This window comes from Cherax quadricarinatus, chromosome 18 (genome assembly GCF_038502225.1).
Source record: "Cherax quadricarinatus isolate ZL_2023a chromosome 18, ASM3850222v1, whole genome shotgun sequence".
Classification (NCBI taxonomy): Eukaryota; Metazoa; Arthropoda; class Malacostraca; order Decapoda; family Parastacidae; genus Cherax; species Cherax quadricarinatus.
The window spans coordinates 13,662,678-13,686,310 of NC_091309.1; the positions used below are offsets into that span (position 1 = coordinate 13,662,678).

General features: G+C 37.0%; 1 protein-coding gene and 1 long non-coding RNA gene across 13 annotated transcripts in view; one reads left to right on the forward strand and one right to left on the reverse strand.

The window, feature by feature from the left end:
• The window catches only part of LOC128689401 (uncharacterized), a 45,683-nt gene that overhangs the window by 13,929 nt on the left and 8,121 nt on the right, over window positions 1–23,633 (forward strand). For 7 of the 8 annotated variants that reach the window (XR_008407159.2, XR_011392142.1, XR_008407163.2 and 4 more), the window contains one exon: window positions 19,435–19,639. This is a non-coding gene — a long non-coding RNA (uncharacterized lncRNA). Of the gene's footprint in view, window positions 1–19,434; window positions 19,794–23,633 lie in introns of all 8 variants that reach the window. The other variant, XR_008407162.2, reaches the window with a different exon arrangement.
• Window positions 8,741–23,633, reverse strand: part of Cad88C (cadherin 88C) — a 346,082-nt gene continuing 331,189 nt past the window's right edge. For 3 of the 5 annotated variants that reach the window (XM_070086212.1, XM_053777627.2, XM_053777629.2), the window contains 4 exons: window positions 19,420–19,618; window positions 17,831–17,975; window positions 10,315–10,434; window positions 8,741–9,887 (listed from right to left, as the gene is read on the reverse strand). In XM_070086212.1, coding sequence (XP_069942313.1) covers window positions 9,740–9,887; window positions 10,315–10,434; window positions 17,831–17,975; window positions 19,420–19,618 — 612 coding nt within the window. In that variant the 3' untranslated portion in view covers window positions 8,741–9,739. The remainder of the gene's footprint in view (window positions 9,888–10,314; window positions 10,435–17,830; window positions 17,976–19,419; window positions 19,619–23,633) is intronic. The other 2 variants (XM_053777631.2, XM_053777630.2) reach the window with 2 other exon arrangements.

The following is a 23,633-nucleotide window of genomic DNA, read 5'->3' on the forward strand; positions in this document are numbered from 1 at the left end:
AAAACTCCTTACAGCATTTAATAACTTACCACCTATTGCATACACTTGCAACATCTGCCACATTGCTCCTCTATCCACTCTATCATATGCCTTTTCTAAATCCATAAATGCAATAAAAACTTCCCTACCTTTATCTAAATACTGTTCACATATATGCTTCAATGTAAACACTTGATCTACACATCCCCTACCCACTCTGAAATCTCCTTGCTCATCCGCAATCCTACATTCTGTCTTACCTCTAATTCTTTCAATTATAACCCTACCATACACTTTTCCTGGTATACTCAGTAAACTTATTCCTCTATAATTTTTACAGTCTCTTTTGTCCCCTTTCCCTTTATATAAAGGGACTATACATGCTCTCTGCCAATCCCTAGGTACCTTCCCCTCTTTCATACATTTATTAAACAAAAGTACCAACCACTCCAACACTATATCCCCCCCTGCTTTTAACATTTCTGTCATGATCCCATCAGTTCCAGCTGCTTTACCCCCTTTCATTCTACGTAATGCCTCACGTACCTCCCCCACACTTACATTCTGCTCTTCTTCACTCCTAAAAGATGGTATACCTCCCTGACCAGTGCATGAAATTACTGCCTCTCTTTCTTCCTTAACATTTAAAAGTTCCTCAAAATATTCTCGCCATCTACCTAATACCTCCATCTCCCCATCTACTAACTCCCCTACTCTGTTTTTAACTGACAAATCCATACTTTCCCTAGGCTTTCTTAACTTGTTTAACTCACTCCAAAATTTTTTCTTATTTTCATTAAAATTTCTTGACAGTGCCTCTCCCACTCTATCATCTGCTCTCCTTTTGCACTCTCTCACCACTCTCTTTACCTTTCTTTTACTCTCCATATACTCTGCTCTTCTTATAACACTTCTGCTTTGTAAAAAGCTCTCATAAGCTACCTTTTTCTCTTTTATCACACCCTTTACTTCATCATTCCACCAGTCACTCCTCTTTCCTCCTGCCCCCACCCTCCTATAACCACAAACTTCTGCCCCACATTCTAATACTGCATTTTTAAAACTATTCCAACCCTCTTCAATCCCCCCACTACTCATCTTTGCACTAGCCCACCTTTCTGCCAATAGTCGCTTATATCTCACCCGAACTTCCTCCTCCCTTAGTTTATACACTTTCACCTCCCTCTTACTTGTTGTTGCCACCTTCCTCTTTTCCCATCTACCTCTTACTCTAACTGTAGCTACAACTAAATAATGATCTGATATATCAGTTGCCCCTCTGTAAACATGTACATCCTGGAGCCTACCCATCAACCTTTTATCCACCAATACATAATCTAATAAACTACTTTCATTACGTGCTACATCATACCTTGTATATTTATTTATCCTCTTTTTCATAAAATATGTATTACTTATTACCAAATCTCTTTCTACACATAGCTCAATTAAAGGCTCCCCATTTACATTTACCCCTGGCACCCCAATTTTACCTACTACTCCCTCCATAACATTTTTACCCACTTTAGCATTGAAATCCCCAACCACCATTACTCTCACACTTGATTCAAAACTCCCCACGCATTCACTCAACATTTCCCAAAATCTCTCTCTCTCCTCTACACTTCTCTCTTCTCCAGGTGCATACACACTATTATAACCCACTTTTCACATCCAATCTTTATTTTACTCCACATAATCCTTGAATTAATATATTTATAGTCCCTCTTTTCCTGCCATAGCTTATCCTTCAACATTATTGCTACTCCTTCTTTAGCTCTAACTCTATTTGAAACCCCTGACCTAATCCCATTTATTCCTCTCCATTTAAACTCTCCCACCCCCTTCAGCTTTGTTTCACTTAAAGCCAGGTCATCCAGCTTCTTCTCATTCATAACATTTTATAGAGATTAATTATAGTTTTACATACACACAACAAATATAGTGTTCAATTATGTATAAATAAATTTAAATAAACATATAAAATAACATTTTACTTATCTTTATTGAAGTTTGGTGATGGCATCTAGAAGATAGAGAGGGAGTTTGGAAGGGGAATCCTCCTCCATAAGGACTTTAGGTATCAAAGCCCTCTCTGGGGTTACTTCCTTTCTCTGTCTTTTAATGCCACTAGGATCAGCTTGAGAGTCACTGGACCCCTGTCTCACAAAATAACTGTCCACAGTCCTCTGTTTCTGGTGCCTCTTTAAGATTTACCTAAAATGGGACATGGTACTGTCAGTGAACTTGTTGCAAAGATGGCTTGTTTCAGCTTGCTCAGGGTGGTACTTCTCCACAAACATTTGGACATCATTCCACTTGGACATCATTCCACTTCTGTATTATTTCCTTCTTCACATCTATGGTGTTTCTCACTTTCTTTACCACAGGAGTGCCACTAGCAAGTTTCTTTGGGCCCATTGTAGCTTATTGCACAGTCCCACAAGCACTAAACACAATGAAATAATCGTAAAATGTTTGAATGAGAGCGCAAGTTAGTGTTCACTCAAGCATCAACAAAACCAGACTGGCTCACGGCGCCTGCGTGGGGATGCGGACAGAGCAGGCTGCCGGACAGGGCCGGTACCCAGCAGTTCGAAAATAGGGGCGAGTTCAATAATAGGGACAAAGTTGGTTCGAAAAAAGGTTCTATTTTCGAAGAGTTCGAAAAGCGATACGTTCAAAATTTGAGGTTCCATTGTAATACATATTGTACAAATATGAATGTTTGTAACATTTATGAAATTGATATTAAATGATTTATTCAGAAAAAGGGTAAAAGAATAAGCGTTTAAGCAAGATTTAATGGGAGGTGTTGGAGAACTATGAAATATAAAGAAAGGATTTGGCTCATCTTAGTTGAGCCAGAAGAAATTAGCTGGGCCATAGAGTATCTTGGAAGTGATTTCAGCATCATCTCAGAATGTATACATTTTCAGGAGCCACCCATGATAGACATTATGTGCAGTGAAGTTGGCCAAATTGTAAATTTCTTACCTGAGCCTATCTTCTGCAAAATTGAAGTACTACCTTGCATCTATTTTTGTTGAAGTTTTTGTGCAGTAGGTAGCTCATGAGGTGCCAGTAGGAGCTCTTCTTCATACAGTACATAGTTACTACATTCTAATAGAATGATTTTATAACCAGCACTACTGTGACATGGTCTACTACCATTTGGAGTGCTACTGTTTCATTTCATCACCACAACACATTGTCATACCCTTCAAAGCCATATAGTCAAAATGAAAACTGTCAGTAAATAAACCAAAGAATGGAAGGGGGACTTGAATCATAGTCCATGGATGTAGCAGGCCCAGTGTTGTACCATGCTATCAGAAGTTATAAATAAGATGATTTTACAACCAGCACTTCACTACCATGGTTGTATTAGCTGCCATAAACTGTGACAGAAGCTTTCTTGGTTATGTAATTGGTACTGTAACTGGCAAGGTGACGAGGCAAGTCTAACATGTTGCAGGATTTCCCAAAGATTTTGAAAGATGAAAACAAAGGATTTCTGCTTTGAGGCAGAGAGACTAGGAGTCAGCAGAAATATTCTCTTCAATGCAGGTGCCTTGATACTGGTAAAGGGCTCTTGATCCAAGCAATCAGTTTCTCCTCCCCTTCTTTGAATCAGACCCAATCAGGTGAATTCAGAGATGTATGAAAGATGGAAACAGGAAGAAATGAAAGACACAGTGGCTCTTTCCCACAGCCCAGTCTCAGACCTGGTCTCCTAAGTTGAAAAGGAAATACATGTACAGGATTCAGAACTATTAAGAGGCTCATAGGAAAATAAAAGTATGTACAGGAGGGCCTTATGTTATGGCATTTTGCTAATGCATTAGTTTTCAATTATACCCATTCTTCATTTATTCAGACTTCCTACAGTAAATATATTCACCACTCACTAAATGCTAAGGACAAAAATATTTTAAGGTAAGTAATGTGTGTACTGAAGTATATGCTTTTTTTAGGCCTAGCTCTATTGCTCACTTAATTTATGATAGTGTAAACATATTGTCTGGCTTTTATATGCATTTGAAAGTGAAAAAAGGCTATGATTCACTTTACAGCGATTTTTGCTTTACAGCAGAAGCACGGAACTTAACCTGCTGTAAAAGCAGGGTCCTCTTATATACTGAATGCAGGTGTGGAACTTTGCAATATTTACCTTTCAAAGTGTTTATGAGAGAAAAAATCAGCAATCCTGCCAATGAAAAAATAACATGTTTCCATTTCATACTCATGTAACATGATGGGCATACAGTGCCTCCCTTGATGGTTGCTGTCAACCAACCTATTACCTAAGCAAAAGTAAAATGGCTGGAAAAAAAGAACTTTGAAAAAGAAAGAGTAGACAAGAGCACAATGGAACCAGATCTTTTATTCAAGTTTGCTTTAAAAAGTACACTAAATCTTCGAGGTAGAATATAACCAATTAAGGATAAAATTACTGAAGAGAAAGAGGAAGTAAATAAATAAAATATAAAATAAATAAAACTTACTCTAAATCTTTGCACATTGAGTTGGATAAATGCTGTATAGTGAAAATGGTATACAGTGGAATCAGGCCGCATAGAAACTTTTGACTGTGTGACAAATTATTGATAGTATCAGACAAAGAATCCCTTCACTAAATATTACCCTGCTCACACTCCAACAGATCGTCAGGTCCCAAGTATCATTCGCCTCCATTCACTTTCATTCATTTTCATATAGTCGGACTTGAGTCCTGGAAATGGGAAGTACAATGCCTGCACTTTAAAGGAGGGGTTTGGGATATTGGCAGTTTGGAGGGATATGTTGTGTATCTTTATACGTATATGCTTCTGAACTGTTGTATTCTGAGCACCTCTGCAAAAGCAGTGATAATGTGTGAGTGTGGTGAGTGTTGAATGATGATGAAAGTATTTTCTTTTTGGGGATTTTCTTTCTTTTTTGGGTCACCCTGCCTCGGTGGGAGACGGCCGACTTGTTGAAAAAAAAAAAAAAAAAATCAGACAAAGAGACCTAGGAGTTATTATTAACAAAAATTTTGTCACTGAAAGATTATGAGCAAAATTATAACTAGTGTGCTACACTGCAAATTATAAAACAGATTTCAAATACTATACGGTTGGTGAAATGCTAAAAAGCTGGAATATGCAATGGTGGTGGCAGTGTGCCTGCACTTTAACCCTTTCAGGGTCCCCAGGCCCTCTCCGAGACTTGTTCTTAGGGTCCCCAAATTTAAAAAAAAAAAAAAATTGTTTTTCTTATGAAAAGATAGAGAATCTTTTCCCGATCATAGTGACACCAAAAGTATGAAATTTGATGGAAAACTTACGGAATTATGCTCTCGCGAAGTTAGCAGTCTCGATGATGTTTACGCATCGGCGATTTTCCCCAATTTGAGCCCTATTTTCGGCCAATTCCAATGTACTAGTCGACAAAAATCATAGCTATTTCGCTAGAACTCCATTTTTCTATCGAATGAGTACAAGAAACCACCGATTTCAACTATCCAATAAGTGGTCAGAATTTAGCAGTTTTGCCAATTTCACACAAATTTCAAAAGATGCCAATTTCCGAATAGGGTCTAGAATAAACAAGAAAGACATTCCTGGCACTAAAATAACAAGTTCTCTGTTCGTTAGTCACATCCCCAGGCCCCTCTTATATTTCTTTGGCTTTCCACTTTGAATTTTTATTCTTACAAAAAATAGAAGATTTACTGTTATGCAGACTACTGCATTAGTGTAGAAATGGTATAAATAATATCAGCGCACTTGTGAAAGAATATTAGACTCGCCAGTTGACGTGTATTGGACGCTTGGCATGATTTGTTTACTTTTGAACTTTGGTAAAAATTGAACATTTCTGCTGCTTTGAGCTCAATTTCAAAGTAGTTTTAATTGTAAAACGTCAAAATCATCTCAATTTCTGTAATATGTCTTCCATTCTATAAAATGAGACCAGGAAAACTAGATTACAACAATAAATACCATACGAAAATACAGTGCAAAGTCGCTGTTTTAATCCAAAAACACCATCAGTTTTTTTTCTCATTACGCACTGTGTGCTGCAGGATTTTTTTTATACTGCGCACACTGACCACATAGACCCATTCTTTCATATGTAAACCTACCAGTTTTCTCTCACTAGATTTGAGGGCGCTAGAATTTAGGCGTACTAGTACGTCAAAAACCCTGGGGCGTTAGCCGTACTAGTACGGCCGAAACCTTGAAAGGGTTAAAAAAACATGTGGATGAATTAGAAAACGTCCAGAGAAGAGTTTCAAAATGGTTACCATTGTTAAAAATCTATGAGTATGATAAAAGGCTGAAACACTGTCAAGAGGAAAAGAAAAGATACAATAGCCACATATAAGGTAATATAAAGAACCTGAAAAAGTATGTAAAGATTTCTGAGTGCTTCCTGCAATAGGTATTACAAGAGGCCATAGTTGTAAATTGAGGAAAAATAAGAGGTGAAGATATACTAGAAAATTTTTATTAACAGAGTAGCAGACAAATGGAATGAATTACAAATGAAATAGTGTATGTTATAACCACTTGGAATTTAAAAAAAAACTAGGTGATGAACAGTTTATCAAAGATGGAACACCATGAGCATTGATGTGCTCCTGTTACTACAAATGGATAATTACCATACTGACTGTGTGTTATCAAAGAGTAAATCTTCATAATTTATCACCAGTGACAACTTTATTTAATGCAAATAAAGTACTGTAAAAAATTATAGTACTGCCTGTAAAATCAGCTATAATTTGAATGCAACTTTTCTTTGATTATTATTATTATCAAAAACTGGCACCAAACCCATATGGGTCATACAAATATTATCTAGACATGAGAGTCGCCCATTTTACACTTCTGAACAGTACTTTATTTCTTATCCTGTGAGATTCATTAAGTAATGCTTTATTTATCCTGCCTATTTATTCTAACCTTTCACAGTAGTTGGTCTCTTTTCGATCAAGTCTCATCCAAGGTTCAATTGTCTTCTGTCATAATGTGCTTTTATTGGTGCATTTTCAAGAATGGTAGGGAAATAGTTTGTTTTTTTAGGCTGTTTACCTTTTTAAATTTTTATCACTGCACAGACCATTCATATATTTCTTTACTGTAGTTCTTCATTTGTCATATTAATTGTTCTGTGCATTCCTGTGAACTTTTAATAGTTTTTCAAGTGCAGTATAATAAAATGGAAAGTTAGTCCTATAGTAATTACTCGTGATTTGAGATTTTTTCACATTACTGCAGGTGTCTCATTTTATGCTGTAAATGCATTTTAGGCCCAAGGCAGCGTTACAAAGTTCAGTCAGGCCACAAACGATTCCACATATTAAGAATCTTCAATATGCTTTGTGAACCATGCATAATGAATTACTGATAGAAATAGGACAGTGTAATAGTGCTTCCATATAAAGCTAATCTGCATAAAGTGTAGTGGCTGAGATTCTTGTTGTCTGGATTCATTCATTTATTAGTTGCTTACAGTTATTTATTGTCTTAAAATTTACCCATTTTTTACAAACCCATCATTCTTTTGTGTCCTGTGATGCAGTGGTCAAGTTCAACTCAGTGGAAAGAACTTACGTTCACCTCCCGGGTTTGGAGAGAGACGGTTAAGTTTTTGCACCTGCTGCTTGTTTCCCGTAACATTAAATAGGTACATAGTCTAGATACATACGTACGTATACTTCCCCTTTGTCTATGTATGTTACCCTTTTTTCTTCTCTTTTAAGTTTATCAAATTTATTTTGGCTAGTTATAGTGCCTTATAACCAAGATTCTTTGATGGAAATTATGACAGCCTTTGTTATAGATGTTAGAATTTTAACTTCCAGCAGTTTTGGTAAAACTGATTAAGCATTAACATGTGTGATTGTAAAACCCCTTGTTAGCTTTGCTGGTCACTAATTTATTGTACTGTTATTCATTTGTGAATCAGTTACTGCTTGCATGAAATCAGTATAGCAATCTGCAGTGTAATTAGAGGAATAGTGTGATTACAGTGAAATGACCACAGAGATGCACCTTTTTTACAACTGATTCCTTGAAGGAAATGGCCCCCAAAATATGCAGTAAATTGATTGAGACTATGTTAGTGGGTGTAGGGGGAATGTTTTCAAAAATAAAGTAGTGCAGAATAACGTACCCAGTCTGTATATGCAAATTACCACCAAGTGTCATGGAGCACAGATATAGGAGTGGGAGTAATAATGTTGAGGAATCATCATTGCCATGCAGATCATTTGTGACTGTCTTCTATTTCTCTGAAAATTTACTAACTTAATGCAGGAGGATTATTTAGATGACTAAATAGGTTGGTCAAGTGGTTAAAGACTTAAAAGATGAATTTCAATGTTGACATGAGCACGAGTGTACAAGAAAAGAACAATGGAGTCACAAGCAATGACCTAAAGTAATATACAGCACTTGACAAAACTTACCTGCCTGCAGCAGGACTAGTAGTCAGATACTTTATTAATTATACTGTATTTTGAATATGCTATCCATATTTGGTCTCCAAATTATCATATACAAGACAAAAAAAAACTTAACTGGAAAGAGTGGCGAGATGGGAAACAATACCATATGAAGAAGTACTTTTTCTGTTCTGCCTTAGGAAACAGGCTGAGATTTCATTTACACTTTTATTTGAAGATACCATACTACGAAAAACTGAAAACAAGGCAAAAACCACAACTCTGCCACATTTTGATTTATAGGGGCTACAAAAACTAATGACAAACAATGTACAATTTTATTTTTTCACTGTGCTATTAAAAAATTCGTTGTATCAAATATTGTAATCCAGATATTAAATCACTTATGTAATATAAATGTATAAACATATATCTACAATATGGAGCACTTCACTCAAAATGCTGAGTAAATGCAGAAAGTCGTTGTATGATAAAATTATGAAATATAGTATATTTCATACAAAAATGGAAAAAAAAATTTACATGAATATTTAGGCACGATATGGGATGATGTCAAACAGTAGTACAATTAATAGTTATACACTGTAAACTTCATTTGATAAAGGAAATCCACATTAGTGAGGATACAAAAAGAACTGAGCAGTTTAACATGTAAATAAATATGGAAGAGCAGACATATGGATACTGTAGTTAGAAAAAATGGAATGGGATACAGAATGTAAAATGAGTGATATGTGGAAATGTTATGCTTTAAGGATTAATGAATATTAGGTTTTCAAATGGTGGTGGTTAAAGACCTGCTCAGCTTCTCTGCATGATCATTTTCCTAGGCATTGAAGTGAATTGTATGTTTCACTTATGTTTTGCCATAAGCTATAATATGAACATGAAGAAAATTCCTTTGGTTTTAACTATTTTAAGATCTACATACTTTTTTTTTTTTTTTGTATATCAGCTAAAATACATTTATTTGAACGTACTTAAAAATGCAACAAATATTTAACATTGATCACACATTTGTTCATACATTTTTCTCTTGAAAGCTTTTTATTTAACTTGAGTTAGCTGACAGGCAAACCAGACAAGTATCACAATTGATCTACTACCCACAATTCACTGCGAGTAAGATATAAGGAACTTGGTATTTCAGATATTGCACTGACATTTTAAGGCATGCATACAAATTTTCTTCAAAGAAAACTTTCGGTGTACTGGCTAGAAATGCAGTATCATCTGGGGGCTCTTGACTATAAAAGTTCAAAATTAACAGTCAGTCTCATTCTTTACACCTACATCCAACTGTCAAAGTTCTGTAGTTTCAAGTTTTTTATCAACGAGAGGGTTGGCAATCTTGTGGAAAGTTTGGTACAGATTAGCTCGGTAAGTGTCATTGATATTCTGCTGTTCGTGATTCATCAGCTGGGTATTGGAACCCACTGTACTGGATTCCCTGTAAATGTATAAAATAAGTGAAGAAAAAGTACACCTCTACATGCATATATAGTGTAATTAAAGAAAGAACATGTTGAAGCCATCTTTAGCACTTTTTATTAAAAATCATTTTATTCATTCTTACATAATTTTAACTTACTCTGAATCCATGTATGCTAATGACAGAAATAAAAAAAAGGCTTCAAGAATACTGTATTTCTAAGCACATTTTCAATTGCAATACTACAGATGCATTTAAAATATTTACTGTACATTTCTCATAGATCTTCTAGGTCAGCTATCAGATTTCATTACCTAATGTAAGAAAATAATTTTGTGTAACTGAATATAAAGGAACTGCCATGTAATTATCAGAGAGTAGAATAGCAGAGCACTACTGATCCAATTTTGTTTCATAAAGCAATCGTATGATTTCACGAACTCACCTTGATAATGGATTTGGAACATTAGTTTGAGTAATATAGGGCATGTCACGGTCCCCTCTTGGGGATAAAGATGTGTCCACAGCATTGTCATCTAAACTGTCATTTCCTTCACTCTGGTGACTGTAAATGAAGTAAAAACAAAAAATTAAACACTAGAGAAAAACAATACTGGCATGGGGTTTTTGATCCTAGAAATTAGACCCGACCTCTCCTTCCTTGGATCAAACCTACCTCCCATTCCTCAGGTGTTGTATGATCCCCCTATGGGTTTAGTGCTTTTCCATAAATACAGTAATAAATATTATATATATAGAGAAGCACTAAACCTATACAAGTCAAAAAGCACCTGGGAAAGGGTAGGACAAATACAATTATGTATTTAGAGCAAGAGCTCATCATCAAGGACCCTCCCTAAGGAAATAATAATAAACTTTCAGTCATGCATTCTCTTAATCTGAATATTATTATTATTATTATTATAATCAAAAAGAAGCGCTAAGCCACAAGGGTTAATCTGAATATACTTTATTATATCCTGTTGCTGCATGTAGCACATCTCGCAAAGAGAACCTGGTATACCAATTTGTTCAACAAGAGCATATAATCAACCAGCATTTCTTTTAATATTCTGCTATGGCATTGTATTTTTCTACTTTTTGACTGAAGACTGATCATTCCTTTGCACTACTCTACTTAAATTTCCTGTATGTTATCTCTGCTTTCTCTGCCCATTTTGCAAATTTAATTCATGCTGAAACATTATATTCTCAAGCATTTATCTTATGTCAGTATGAAGATTGAAAAACTGTGCAGCAGGTGTAATCAGCTGACTAGTATGTACTTGGAGCTAGCATAAGGAGGTGTGTAAAACGTGAGTTGTGTAAGGCTGGTAGACTGATGCTAATGGTGCAGGAAGTGGTGATTGCTAAAACATTGAATCTGTCAGTATTACTACCTGTTAACATTCTACATTACTGCACTGCACTCTCATGTGCAAAGGGTAGTTGTGTGTTATGGAAGGCAATGATGTGTTGTGGAGGGTTATGTGTAGTAGCACACTGTCATTATTGTAGAGTATGGTTAAATATTGTGGAGGGTTATAGTGTATGGTGGAACATTGTAATGCTGGAGAGTATGGTGCCAGGTTATGGAAGGTTTTCAATGTGGAGGGTTGTATGCTTGCAGGTGCTTTGCATGCAGCATGCCTGTTAAATTCTTATAAATACAGTAACTAGACATATGGTCATGCCTGTGTCATAAAAAGAAATAAATGTAAGTAATCTGGTGTTTGTTTTGGTACTCATCGAGTCATATAACAGCTTCATGGCCATGCAACCCCAACAACTAACTACTACTACTACACAGCACCTGGTTCATAAGGCCCTCATACTATCATACCCTATTATCAACCTCTCCAATCTCAGTGGTGCTTTGTGATCCTTATGGGCTAAGTGCCTCCTCAAGAGCATATTATTATTATAATCAAAAAGAAGCGCTAAGCCACAAGGACTATACAGCCCTCAAGAGCATAATATAATAATAGATGCATTTTCCATATTTTTTCCATAGTAACATTCTTAACGTTAAATGCAATAGATAGGGTGTATTTTAATTTTTTTTTTTTTATGACTCGGAATATAAGTTATTCTGAGTCACCACTATCGACCTCGGCAGTTTACACCTCATCTCTCCACCACAAAAGGGCAATTAAAATTATTGCAAATTATGCAGAGTACGTACTATAAAATTACTATACAGTATAGTACTGTACTACAGGTTATAATACCCATATTTTTAGTGTTCAGTTGTCTTCTTCATCAGTGGACCAAGTCAACTACTTCAGAAGACAACCAGATGATCATGAAATATTAATTTCATAATTCAGGAGTTGCAGGCAATTGGCATTATTGTACACTCCCTCACCCCTATTAGTTCATTAATGAGAGGTTTCACTGTACAGTGAATCCTCTCCTTAATGGACTGATTTTAGGAAGGGGATGTACAATATTGTCTGAAACTTCCAAATTATATATTTAATTCTTCATGATCATCCTGTTGTCTTCTGAACTAGTGAACTTAGTCCACTAATGCAAAAAACAATCGAACATTAGGAATACAGGTATTATAACTGCAATATTACAGCAGAGTACTGTGCAGTAATTTTATAGCATGTACTACATATGTAACTTACAGTAATTTTACTTCCCTTTTTGTGGTGGGAAGATAAGGTGTAAACAACCATAATACTGGTGACTCACCATAATTTTTATTCCGAGTCAGAGGAGCTGTAAAACTCCACTAGCATCTACACTAAACTTTGTAAGCTTTTCCTTGCTTCTACAGATATACACTTTCTTTGCATCATATTCCTCACATACCTGTGCCACTGAGAAGCCAGACTCGACCTTTATAAGTTCAAGTTTCTGCTTAACCCTGAGAGTCACACATCCTCTTAGCATCACCACTTGCCTTAGACTGAATGACGAGCATACATGTAAGTGAGCACAAGTAATAAACTAGTGTGGGTGGCCTATGGCTCAAGGAACAATAAAAACTGACATGTCCTGGATGTGGCCACTGGCCCATATCGAACAAATGTCAAGAGTTATCAGGCTTCGTCTTATACAGTGGTACCTCGAGTTTCGAACAGCTCCCAACTCGAACAATTATGTAAGTGTATTTTGGGGGGTCTGAAACAGACTAATCTAATTCACAGTATTCCTTATGGGAACAAATTCTTTTGGTAACTGCACTCGAACAGCCTTCTGGAGCCAATTAAGTTCGTAACTTGAGGTACCACTGTACAGTGGACCACCAGATTAAGTCGTCACCGGAATAAGTAATGTTCAGAATAAGTAACGTTCTTTCGTCAAAATATTGGCTTGGTGAACGTCACTGAACTTGGTATAAGTCACTTGTCCGAAACATGTCCACGCGGCCGACACTCCAAGTACAGCCAGTGTGCCATTGTTTACTAGCCAGTGATGACGATCCCACTCGTTCATACGATACATTTCCATTCTTTTTAGTGCTTGTAACTGCTAAATAAGCCACCATGGGTTCAAATAAAGCTTCTAGTGCCAGCGAGCCCTTTGGTAAAGGGCTGAGAGAGAGAGAAGAATGTGCCTTTTTCAGTGATTCTGCAATATGTACGATACTAAAGAAGCAGGAGTCGATAAAGGCTATAGCACCAGCCAGCAATAAAGTGTAGCATTAACAGTGTAGCAAGTAAGTTAAGCGATTAATCGATAGAAAAAGAACAGCACGAAACCGACTCCTCCATTGTTGTTGGGAGTATGTAGGGCTACTGACTAACACTGCTGCCTTCACCACCACTACGTAAGGCTTATCTTTCAGTGGCCTCTATACACCCAACAACACACCACCACTTGTGAGATTCTTAATGCCATATTTTATTCATTCTAGAGTACATATCATGTTTCTATGTTATTAATATTGTTTATTATGTCATATTAGATGAATTGTGCTAGATAAATAAGCTGTACAGCTGATATTAGTGTCATATTGAAGGATTATCTTGTCCTGTCTCCCAACACAATTCCTAACATATGCCAGAAACAGACCTCTCAGGAATACTTTATTGAGCGACAGGGGTCCAGCGACTCGAGGTGGTCCTAGTGCCATTAAAAAACAAAGAAGGGAAGTAACCCAGGATAAGGACTTGGTACCTGAAGTCTTTTTGGAAGGGGATTCCCCTTCCAAACAATTGTAAACTCCTCCATCCTCTCCCCTCCTACCATCTTCCATACATCATGTCTTCCATAAAGGTAAGTGTGATGTTATTATTGTTTTAGTCTTCGTGTATCATTGTTTTCTGTGTAAGTAAATGTATATTTCATGTAGAAAACATTTTCTTTAATACTTTTGAATGTGTGAAATGGAGTAATTGGATTTCCATTATTTCTTATGGGGAAAATTAATTCGGAATAAGTCAGTCACTCTCTCTGGAATGGATTAATTATGTAATCCGGGTGTCCACTGTACTTCCAAAGACACCTGGACACAATTGATACCAACAAAATCAGGAATTACAAACTTTCGTTCATTTTATCTGATACTTCCAATTGACCAGCTAATTTTTTGCTGAAATTTGCAAATGAGAGGTTTGAGTATAATAGTAATAAGGGCAGATCTGCAAAAACAGTAATTATGTATGAGGTGAAAGTGTTGAATAACGATGAAAGTATTTTCATTTTTGGGAGTTTTTCTTTCTTTTTAGGTCACCCTGCCTAGGTGGGAGGCAGCTGATTTGTTGAAAAAAAAAAAAAAAAAAAGGAAAGTTAAGAGCCAAATAGTTTGTTACTGATTTCTTTTGTAAAAGTTTCCAGTTCATTCTAAATTAATTATTATATTTTTATATTACAGTATACAGCAGGTCCTTGAATAACATCATTTCATTATAAAGTCAATGAGAAAAAAAATTGAATGAATAAACATTTGTAAAGTGCACAATAATCCTACAAATGCATGACAATTAATGATGCGGTACAAAAATGCTCAGTGAGCCTGACGTATCTGTTATTGTTTGTTTTTGAATTGTGTAGTGGTAGGAGGTCCTCCTTACAATCATTTATCCTTGATTTAACCCTATAACAATGAGTGCTAAAGATGCATTGTGCACCCCTGATGTCTGTGGCCACAAAAAACAGAAAAAGTATGACAGAAACAAATCTTCTAGTTTTAAATTAGCCTATGGTAAAATTGGTTTCATTATATACTGTTTTGCTTAAAGTTGTAGTTTCCAAGAAACTATAGAAACATTAAGTGAAGACTTTTTTTTTTTTTTATTATCACACTGGCCGATTCCCACCAAGGCAGGGTGGCCCGAAAAAGAAAAACTTTCACCATCATTCACTCCATCACTGTCTTGCCAGAAGGGTGCTTTACACTACAGTTTTTAAACTGCAACATTAACACCCCTCCTTCAGAGTGCAGGCACTGTACTTCCCATCTCCAGGACTCAAGTCCGGCCTGCCGGTTTCCCTGAACCCCTTCATAAATGTTACTTTGCTCACACTCCAACAGCACGTCAAGTATTAAAAACCATTTGTCTCCATTCACTCCTATCAAACACGCTCACACATGCCCGCTGGAAGTCCAAGCCCCTCACACACAAAACCTCCTTTACCCCCTCCCTCCAACCTTTCCTAGGCCGACCCCTACCCCGCCTTCCTTCCACTACAGACTGATATACTCTTGAAGTCACTCTGTTTCGCTCCATTCTCTCTACATGTCCGAACCACCTCAACAACCCTGACTCATCCCTCTGGGCAACAGTTTTGGTAATCCCGCACCTCCTCCTAACTTCCAAACTACGAATTCTCTGCATTATATTCACACCACACATTGCTCTCAGACATGACATCTCCACTGCCTCCAGCCTTCTCCTCGCTGCAACATTCATCACCCATGCTTCACACTCATATAAGAGCGTTGGTAAAACTATACTCTCATACATTCCCCTCTTTGCCTCTAAGGACAAAGTTCTTTGTCTCCACAGACTCCTAAGTGCACCACTCACCCTTTTCCCCTCATCAATTCTATGATTCACCTCATCTTTCATAGACCCATCCGCTGACACGTCCACTCCCAAATATCTGAATACATTCACCTCCTCCATACTCTCTCCCTCCAATCTGATATCCAATCTTTCATCACCTAATCTTTTTGTTATCCTCATAACCTTACTCTTTCCTGTATTCACTTTTAATTTTCTTCTTTTGCACACCCTACCAAATTCATCCACCAATCTCTGCAACTTCTCTTCAGAATCTCCCAAGAGCACAGTGTCATCAGCAAAGAGCAACTGTGACAACTCCCACTTTATGTGTGATTCTTTATCTTTTAACTCTACGCCTCTTGCCAAGACCCTCGCATTTACTTCTCTTACAACCCCATCTATAAATATATTAAACAACCACGGTGACATCACACATCCTTGTCTAAGGCCTACTTTTACTGGGAAATAATTTCCCTCTTTCCTACATACTCTAACTTGAGCCTCACTATCCTCATAAAAACTCTTCACTGCTTTCAGTAACCTACCTCCTACACCATACACCTGCCACATTGCCCCCCTATCCACCCTGTCATATGCCTTTTCCAAATCCATAAATGCCACAAAGACCTCTTTAGCCTTACCTAAATACTGTTCACTTATATGTTTCACTGTAAACACCTGGTCCACACACCCCCTACCTTTCCTAAAGCCTCCTTGTTCATCTACTATCCTATTCTCCGTCTTACTCTTAATTCTTTTAATAATAACTCTACCATACACTTTACCAGGTATACTCAACAGACTTATCCCCCCATAATTTTTGCACTCTCTTTTGTCCCCTTTGCCTTTATACAAAAGAACTATGCATGCTCTCTGCCAATCCCTAGGTACCTTACCCTCTTCCATACATTTATTAAATAATTGCACCAACCACTCCAAAACTATATCCCCCACCTGCTTTTTAACATTTCTATCTTTATCCCATCAATCCCGGCTGCCTTACCCCCTTTCGTTTTACCTACTGCCTCACGAACTTCCCCCACACTCACAAATGGCTCTTCCTCACTCCTACAAGATGTTATTCCTCCTTGCCCTATACACGAAATCACAGCTTCCCTATCTTCATCAACATTTAACAATTCCTCAAAATATTCCCTCCATCTTCCCAATACCTCTAACTCTCCATTTAATAACTCTCCTCTCCTATTTTTAACTGACAAATCCATTTGTTCTCTAGGCTTCCTTAACTTGTTAATCTCACTCACTCACTTATTGTAATATATCAGTAATGTAAAATGATAGCTTTAACCTATTCATTTTCAATATACAAATGAAAACTTTCATTCAAAACATAAATAGTCCATCTATTGTGATACCATGGGATATATAAATTATTAATGCCAACACATCAGTCATTCACCTAATCTCCCATTTGTCTAATTATATTGTAAAATTATTTCTATACCTTAAAAACTTTCCTTTTACACTAAAATTGTTGAGCTTAAATACATAATTATATAAATTAAATAATAAAACCTGGAACAGCAAGAATATATCAACTTGCAATTAATTACCAAGCAGAATGACATCACTATTATAATATGGGAATTGCACTATAGCAATGGTATTATTAGCTAACCACCATAGGAACAAGTAATACAATTAGGTGTATTTTTCAAATGCATTGAAATTCTGTTTGACAAGCTAGGAAGCAAACATGTATGAAAAATAAGCTTTTGTGCAAGTTAAGCAAACTTTGAGAACGAAAAGCAATACTGCACAATAGCAAGGAAGAATCAAAGTGCCTTGACTAAATATACTTCACAAAAAAATAAAATAAAATAAAACAAAGGATTAAGGGAAACCCATAGCCATAAATCAACTGCATTACATAAAATGAGACTAAACTAGGGTGCAGCTAATAACATAACAAAAAAGCCTATCAACACCATAAAACACAATACAGTAACAAACAGAAAGCAGTGCAAAACTCACACAAAGTGTTGATACCTAATTGAGTCCTCATCTTTGTACCAGTCATTATCAAATCCAGACATCCATATTGGATTGCTTCCTTCAACACTGTGAATATTTGTGTTTGGGACAGTTGATGATCTATTCAGGCCTGTATCATGTGAACCTGATGACAAAAAAATATATTCATTAGATTCAATCATGTTAATCACCAGTGTATATGAAGCATTAAATAAATGCTGCATTAATTCTCACGTACAGTATAAAAACCTATTTCAGAGGGCTGAAGAGGGGTTGTTGAAGTGATTTGGTCATTTAGAGAGAATGGATCAAAGTAGAATGACTTTGAGAGCATATAAATCTGTAGGGGAAGGAAGGAGGGGTAGGGGTCATCCTCGAAAAGAGTGGAGGGAGGAGGTACAGAAGGTTTTGTGGGTGAGGGGCTTGGACTTCCAGCAAGCGTGTGTGAGCATGTTAGATAGGAGTGAAAGGAGACGAATGGGTTTTGGGACCTGACGAGCTGTTGGAGCGTGAGCACGGTAATGTTTAGTGAAGGGATTTAGGAAAACCGGTTAGCCACACTTGAGTCCTGGAAATGGGAGGTACAATGCCTGCACTTTAAAGGAGGGGTTTGGGATATTGACAGTTTGGAGGGACTTCTGAACTGTTGTATCTGAGTGCCTCTGCAAAGACAATGATTATGTATGAGTGAAGTTAGTGTTGAATGATGAAAGTATTTTCTTTTTGGGAATTTTCTTTTTGTTTCAGTCACCCTGCCTCAGTGGGAGACGGCTAATTTGTTGGAAAGAAAAATTAGTAAATATCTTGAAAGGTTTATAAAATGAATAAGAAATCTTTCTTTCAAAGCACCAGCCGTACCCCACTGAGGCAGGGTGACCCATAAAGAAAAATGAAAGTTTCTCCTTTTACATTTAGTAATATTTACAGGAGAAGGGGTTACTAGCCCCTTGTGAATAAGAAATATTTCATATTAATTTTCACATACAAAATTAGCTTCAGATATTAAACTATAAATTAAATATGGTATCTTGAAAACTGTGTGTAATCATCAATTTGCAGCTTCAAGAGCAGAGCTGTGCCCATGGTGTTCCCTCTAAATCAATCATGAAGACTTAAAATTCCCAGTGATTGTAGCACTTGTACATACTCTTAATCTGATAATATTTTTCTACATCTCTGGGAACTTTTATTATCACCTTTCTGCACATTTTCTCAGTTTATAACTACAGATTCTTGTGTGTAGTTACCTATACAATATTTTATATACAGATCTCTGGCTAGATGGGCAGATCTATCTATACTCATGGTCTCTTTTTTTCAGTGGTTGTAGCACCTGATAATGCAAGAAATTCACAACAGTGTTAACTGGTATTGACAGCCAGCACAGATACTAACCACACATTTGAGAACTACCAAATTCAGCTCTCTATTAAAAATACTCTTAATGGATTTTTCACATTATCTCTGGGTCTCCTATTAGAATGTAGCTACATACCTGTAATAACTGTTATCATTTTACATTTACTGTGTTATAATTTTGTTAAACTGTAGTAACTGTTTGTATGTGTATGTGAATTATTTTTACTTACATTCTCCAAATGCAGTGGCAGTGGCAGCTTTGAGCTGCCTTGAGTATCGTGCTCTCTGGGATAGGCACAGAGCCACTGTGAGGACGAGCAGAAGAGTCAGGAAGATAATCACTCCAACCAGCCACAAGAAGAGAAGGTCCTCCTCTGCTGTACCAGCAGTAATCAACTCTGCACGCTGAGTGTCCAACACATTTAATTCCTAGACAACAGCAGCGAAGATGTTAGTAAAGATTTTGCCTATGTTAACATGCAACCATACTGTATATGAATTACATTTTATACATATACAGCCACCAAAGCCTGCAGCATGTCTACGCATACTACTAAATCCCTCAAAATTAGACTAAGAAAACCTTACCCTTCAAGTTGTAAAGGTAAAATATTAAGCCATTACTAGTTGTTAATTCTGAAATAATATGCAAAGAAAGAATGATAAGTAGTTTAAGCACATATGATAAATTAAAGGAACACTTCACAAGAAGGAAGCAGATAAAATTAAACAGAAAATGAAGTAAAATAAAATCTTTAAAATTAGTGAAAATGTGAAATCTTTTATGTTATGTATAGTGAACCAAGTGGTGCTAGGATGAAACCAATAGTTTAGCAAGCATAGAAGAGAAGCTGAGTGCAACCTTGTAGTAGGAGCTACAAGTGTGTTACCAGTCTTCACTACAAAGCAAGATCATCTGAATGATTTGGAAAAATTCCAAATATAAGCTTCTGTTAATTTTCTATTTTTTTATTGTTAAAGGGATAAATAATCACACCTCTGCATAAATAGTAATGTGGAATTAAATTGGAAGGAAAACCAAAATATGTACAACGAATGAAAATTACAAATAGATCACTCAAAATTGAGATACTAATGCATTTACAACACATGCAACTCACCACTTAATAAAGTATTTACAATTATATTTACACAAAAGATATAACTCCTTTAAGAAAGCTTCCCTTACAAACAGAGATTAGCCCATTTGAACCTTTAAAACCAAAAGTAAATAAAAAAATAAACTAATGGAGGTATGAAGAAATGCCTGAAAAAATATACCAATAATACAGTATTAAGGTTTTTTAAAAATACAGTACCATGATAAAATACACAAGGCCACGAGTTTGAGTTCTATACTTTTTTTTTTTTTCAACAAGTCGGTCGTCTCCCACCGAGGCAGGGTGACCCAAAAAAGAAAGAAAATCCCCAAAAAGAAAATACTTTCATCATCATTCAACACTTTCACCTCACTCACACATAATCACTGTTTTTGCAGAGGTGCTCAGAACACAACAGTTTAGAAGCATATACGTATAAAGATACACAACATATCCCTCCAAACTGCCAATATCCCGAAACCCCTCCTTTAGAGTGCAGGCATTGTACTTCCTATTTCCAGGACTCAAGTCCGGCTATATAAAAATAACCGGTTTCCCTGAATCCCTTCACTAAATATTACCCTGCTCATACTCCAACAGATCGTCAGGTCCCAAATACCATTCGTCTCCATTCACTCCTATCGAATATGCTCATGCACGCCTGCTGGAAGTCCAAGCCCCTCGCCCATAAAACCTCCCTTACCCCTTCCTTCGAACCTTTTCGAGGACGACCCCTACCCCGCCTTCCTTCTACAGATTTAAATGCTCTCCATGTCATTCTACTTTGATCCATTCTCTCTAAATGACCAAACCACCTCAACAACCCCTCTTCAGCCCTCTGGCTAATACTTTTATTAACTCCACACCTTCTCCTAATTTCCACACTCCGAATTTTCTGCATAATATTTACACCACATATTGCCCTTAGACAGGACATCTCCACTGCCTCCAACCGTCTCCTCGCTGCTGCATTCACAACCCAAGCTTCACACCCATATAAGAGTGTTGGTACTACTATACTATACATACTTTCTCAATGCAGTGGAACCACGGTTTTTGTATGCCCTAGTTTGTATGTAAAACTATATATATTTTTTTTCAACAAGTCGGCCATCTCCCACTGAGGCAGGGTGACCCAAAAAGAAAAAGTCCCCAAAAAGAAAATACTTTCATCATTCAACACTTTCACCTCACTCACAAATAATTACTGTCTTTGCAGAGGTGCCCATATGCAACAGTATAGAAGCATATATAAAGATATATAACGTAGCCCTTCCAAACTGCCAATATCCCAAACCCCTCCTTTAAAGTACAGACATTGTACTTTCCATTTCCAGTACTCAAGTCCAGCTATATAAAAATAACTGGTTTCCCTGAATCCCTTCACTAAATATTACCCTGCTCACACTCCAACAGTTTGTTAGGTCCCAAAAACTATAGTTATTCTCTATACAACGTATTTTTTGTTAATATCTTTGGGTGTCTGGAACAGGTTAATTGGATTTACATTATTTCTTATGGGAAATATTAAGAAAAAATACATTTTATAGAGAATAACTATAGTTTTATGCACAAGCTAGGGCATACGAAAACCGAGGTTCCACTGTACTCGTATTAAATCAATGATTGTAGCGTCATAAGCACTCAGTTAAGCAAGTGCATAAGTTAAAGGTAACACTGAAGAACAAATCAATGATTATTGCCTGGACATGCAGCAAGCATGTGTGAGCGTGTTAGATAGGAGTGAATGGAAATGAATGGTTTTTGGGACCTGACGAGCTGTTTGAGTGTGAGCAGGGTAATATTTTGTGAAAGGACTCAGGGAACCAGTTAGCCAGACTTGAGTCCTGGAGGTAGGAAGTACAATGCCTGCACTTTAAAGGAGGGGTTTGAGATACTGGCTGTTTGGGTTGACATCTAAACTGTCATATCTGGGAACCACTGCAAAGATAGTGATTATGGGTGAATAATGGTGAAAGTGTTTCTTTCCTTTTTGGGTCACCCTGGATTGGTGGGAGACAGCTGAAGTGTTAAAAAAAAAAAATAATAAATGGACAGCATTGAAGAAAATAAATGCAACTGTGTAGTGTACTTCAAATAAATTTAAAAGTATTTTTAATACACTTTACTATCCCATTCTTAAACAAAGACTTTAATAAATTTCATAATACATTTGAAATACAGAAGGCTAGTGGAAACAGAAATTCTAAGAGGTGAGCAAATTACTTAAAGAATTATAATCATAAAGAATGCCAGCCTTCAAGGAAGTGAACATAACAGTAAAATACTCTACTCATACAGCATACTGCAATCATATCAATGGCTATCCAATTTCAAGGTTGCCATGTTCTTTGTTTTAACATGCCAGTTCTTGATTTAAATTATGGTTGGGATTCTTTTTATTAGTAGGGCTAAGACAATTATAGTGTAAACAATTAAATACAGTGGACCCCCACATACCGTTGGCATCACATAACGTTAAATCCGCATACCAATACATTTTATCGCTAAGATTTTGCCTCGCATACCGCTAAAAAACCCATTCAACGCTATTCGTCCGAGACGCGTCTATGTGAGGCCTGAGCCAGCCTCACATGTTCCGCCGGTGGCACTGTTTACAAGCTAGCCTCCGTGGTAACATCCAAGCATACAATCGGAACATTTCGTATTATTACAGCGTTTTTGGTGATTTTATCTGCAAAATAAGTGACCATGGGCCCCAAGAAAGCTTCTAGTGCCAACCCTGTGGTAAAAAGGGTGAGAAATATTATTGAAATACTGTGGTACCATGGTCAACTGCTGATGCTGCTGCTGCTGTAGCACCGTCAGCTGCTGCTGCTGCTGTAGTACCATCTGCTGCTGCTGTAGCACCGTCTGCTGCTGCTGTAGCACTGTCAGCTGCTGCTGCTGCTGCTGTAGCACTGTCAGCTGCTGCAGCTGCTGCTGCTGCTGCTGTAGCACCGTTGTTGGTATGGCTTATTGAGAATACCAAGAAACAATTAACCCCAGAGGGTTAGCCACCCAGGATAACCCAAAAAAGTCAGTGTCATCGAAGACTGTCTAACTTATTTCCATTGGGGTCCTTAATCTTGTCTCCCAGGATGCAACCCACACCAGTCGACTAACACCCAGGTGAACAGGGAAAAATGCCTGGAACTAGTGCTCATATTGGTGAATTTAAAGCCAGCAAAGGTTGGTTTGAGAGATTTAAGAATCGTAGTGGCATACACAGTGTAATAAGGCCTGTTCCCAGGACACAGTGTCTCTTCAGTCATTGCTGCATCTTCAATAAAGGTAAGTGTCATTTATTCTTCATTTAGTAGAGTAGTACATGCACAATATAT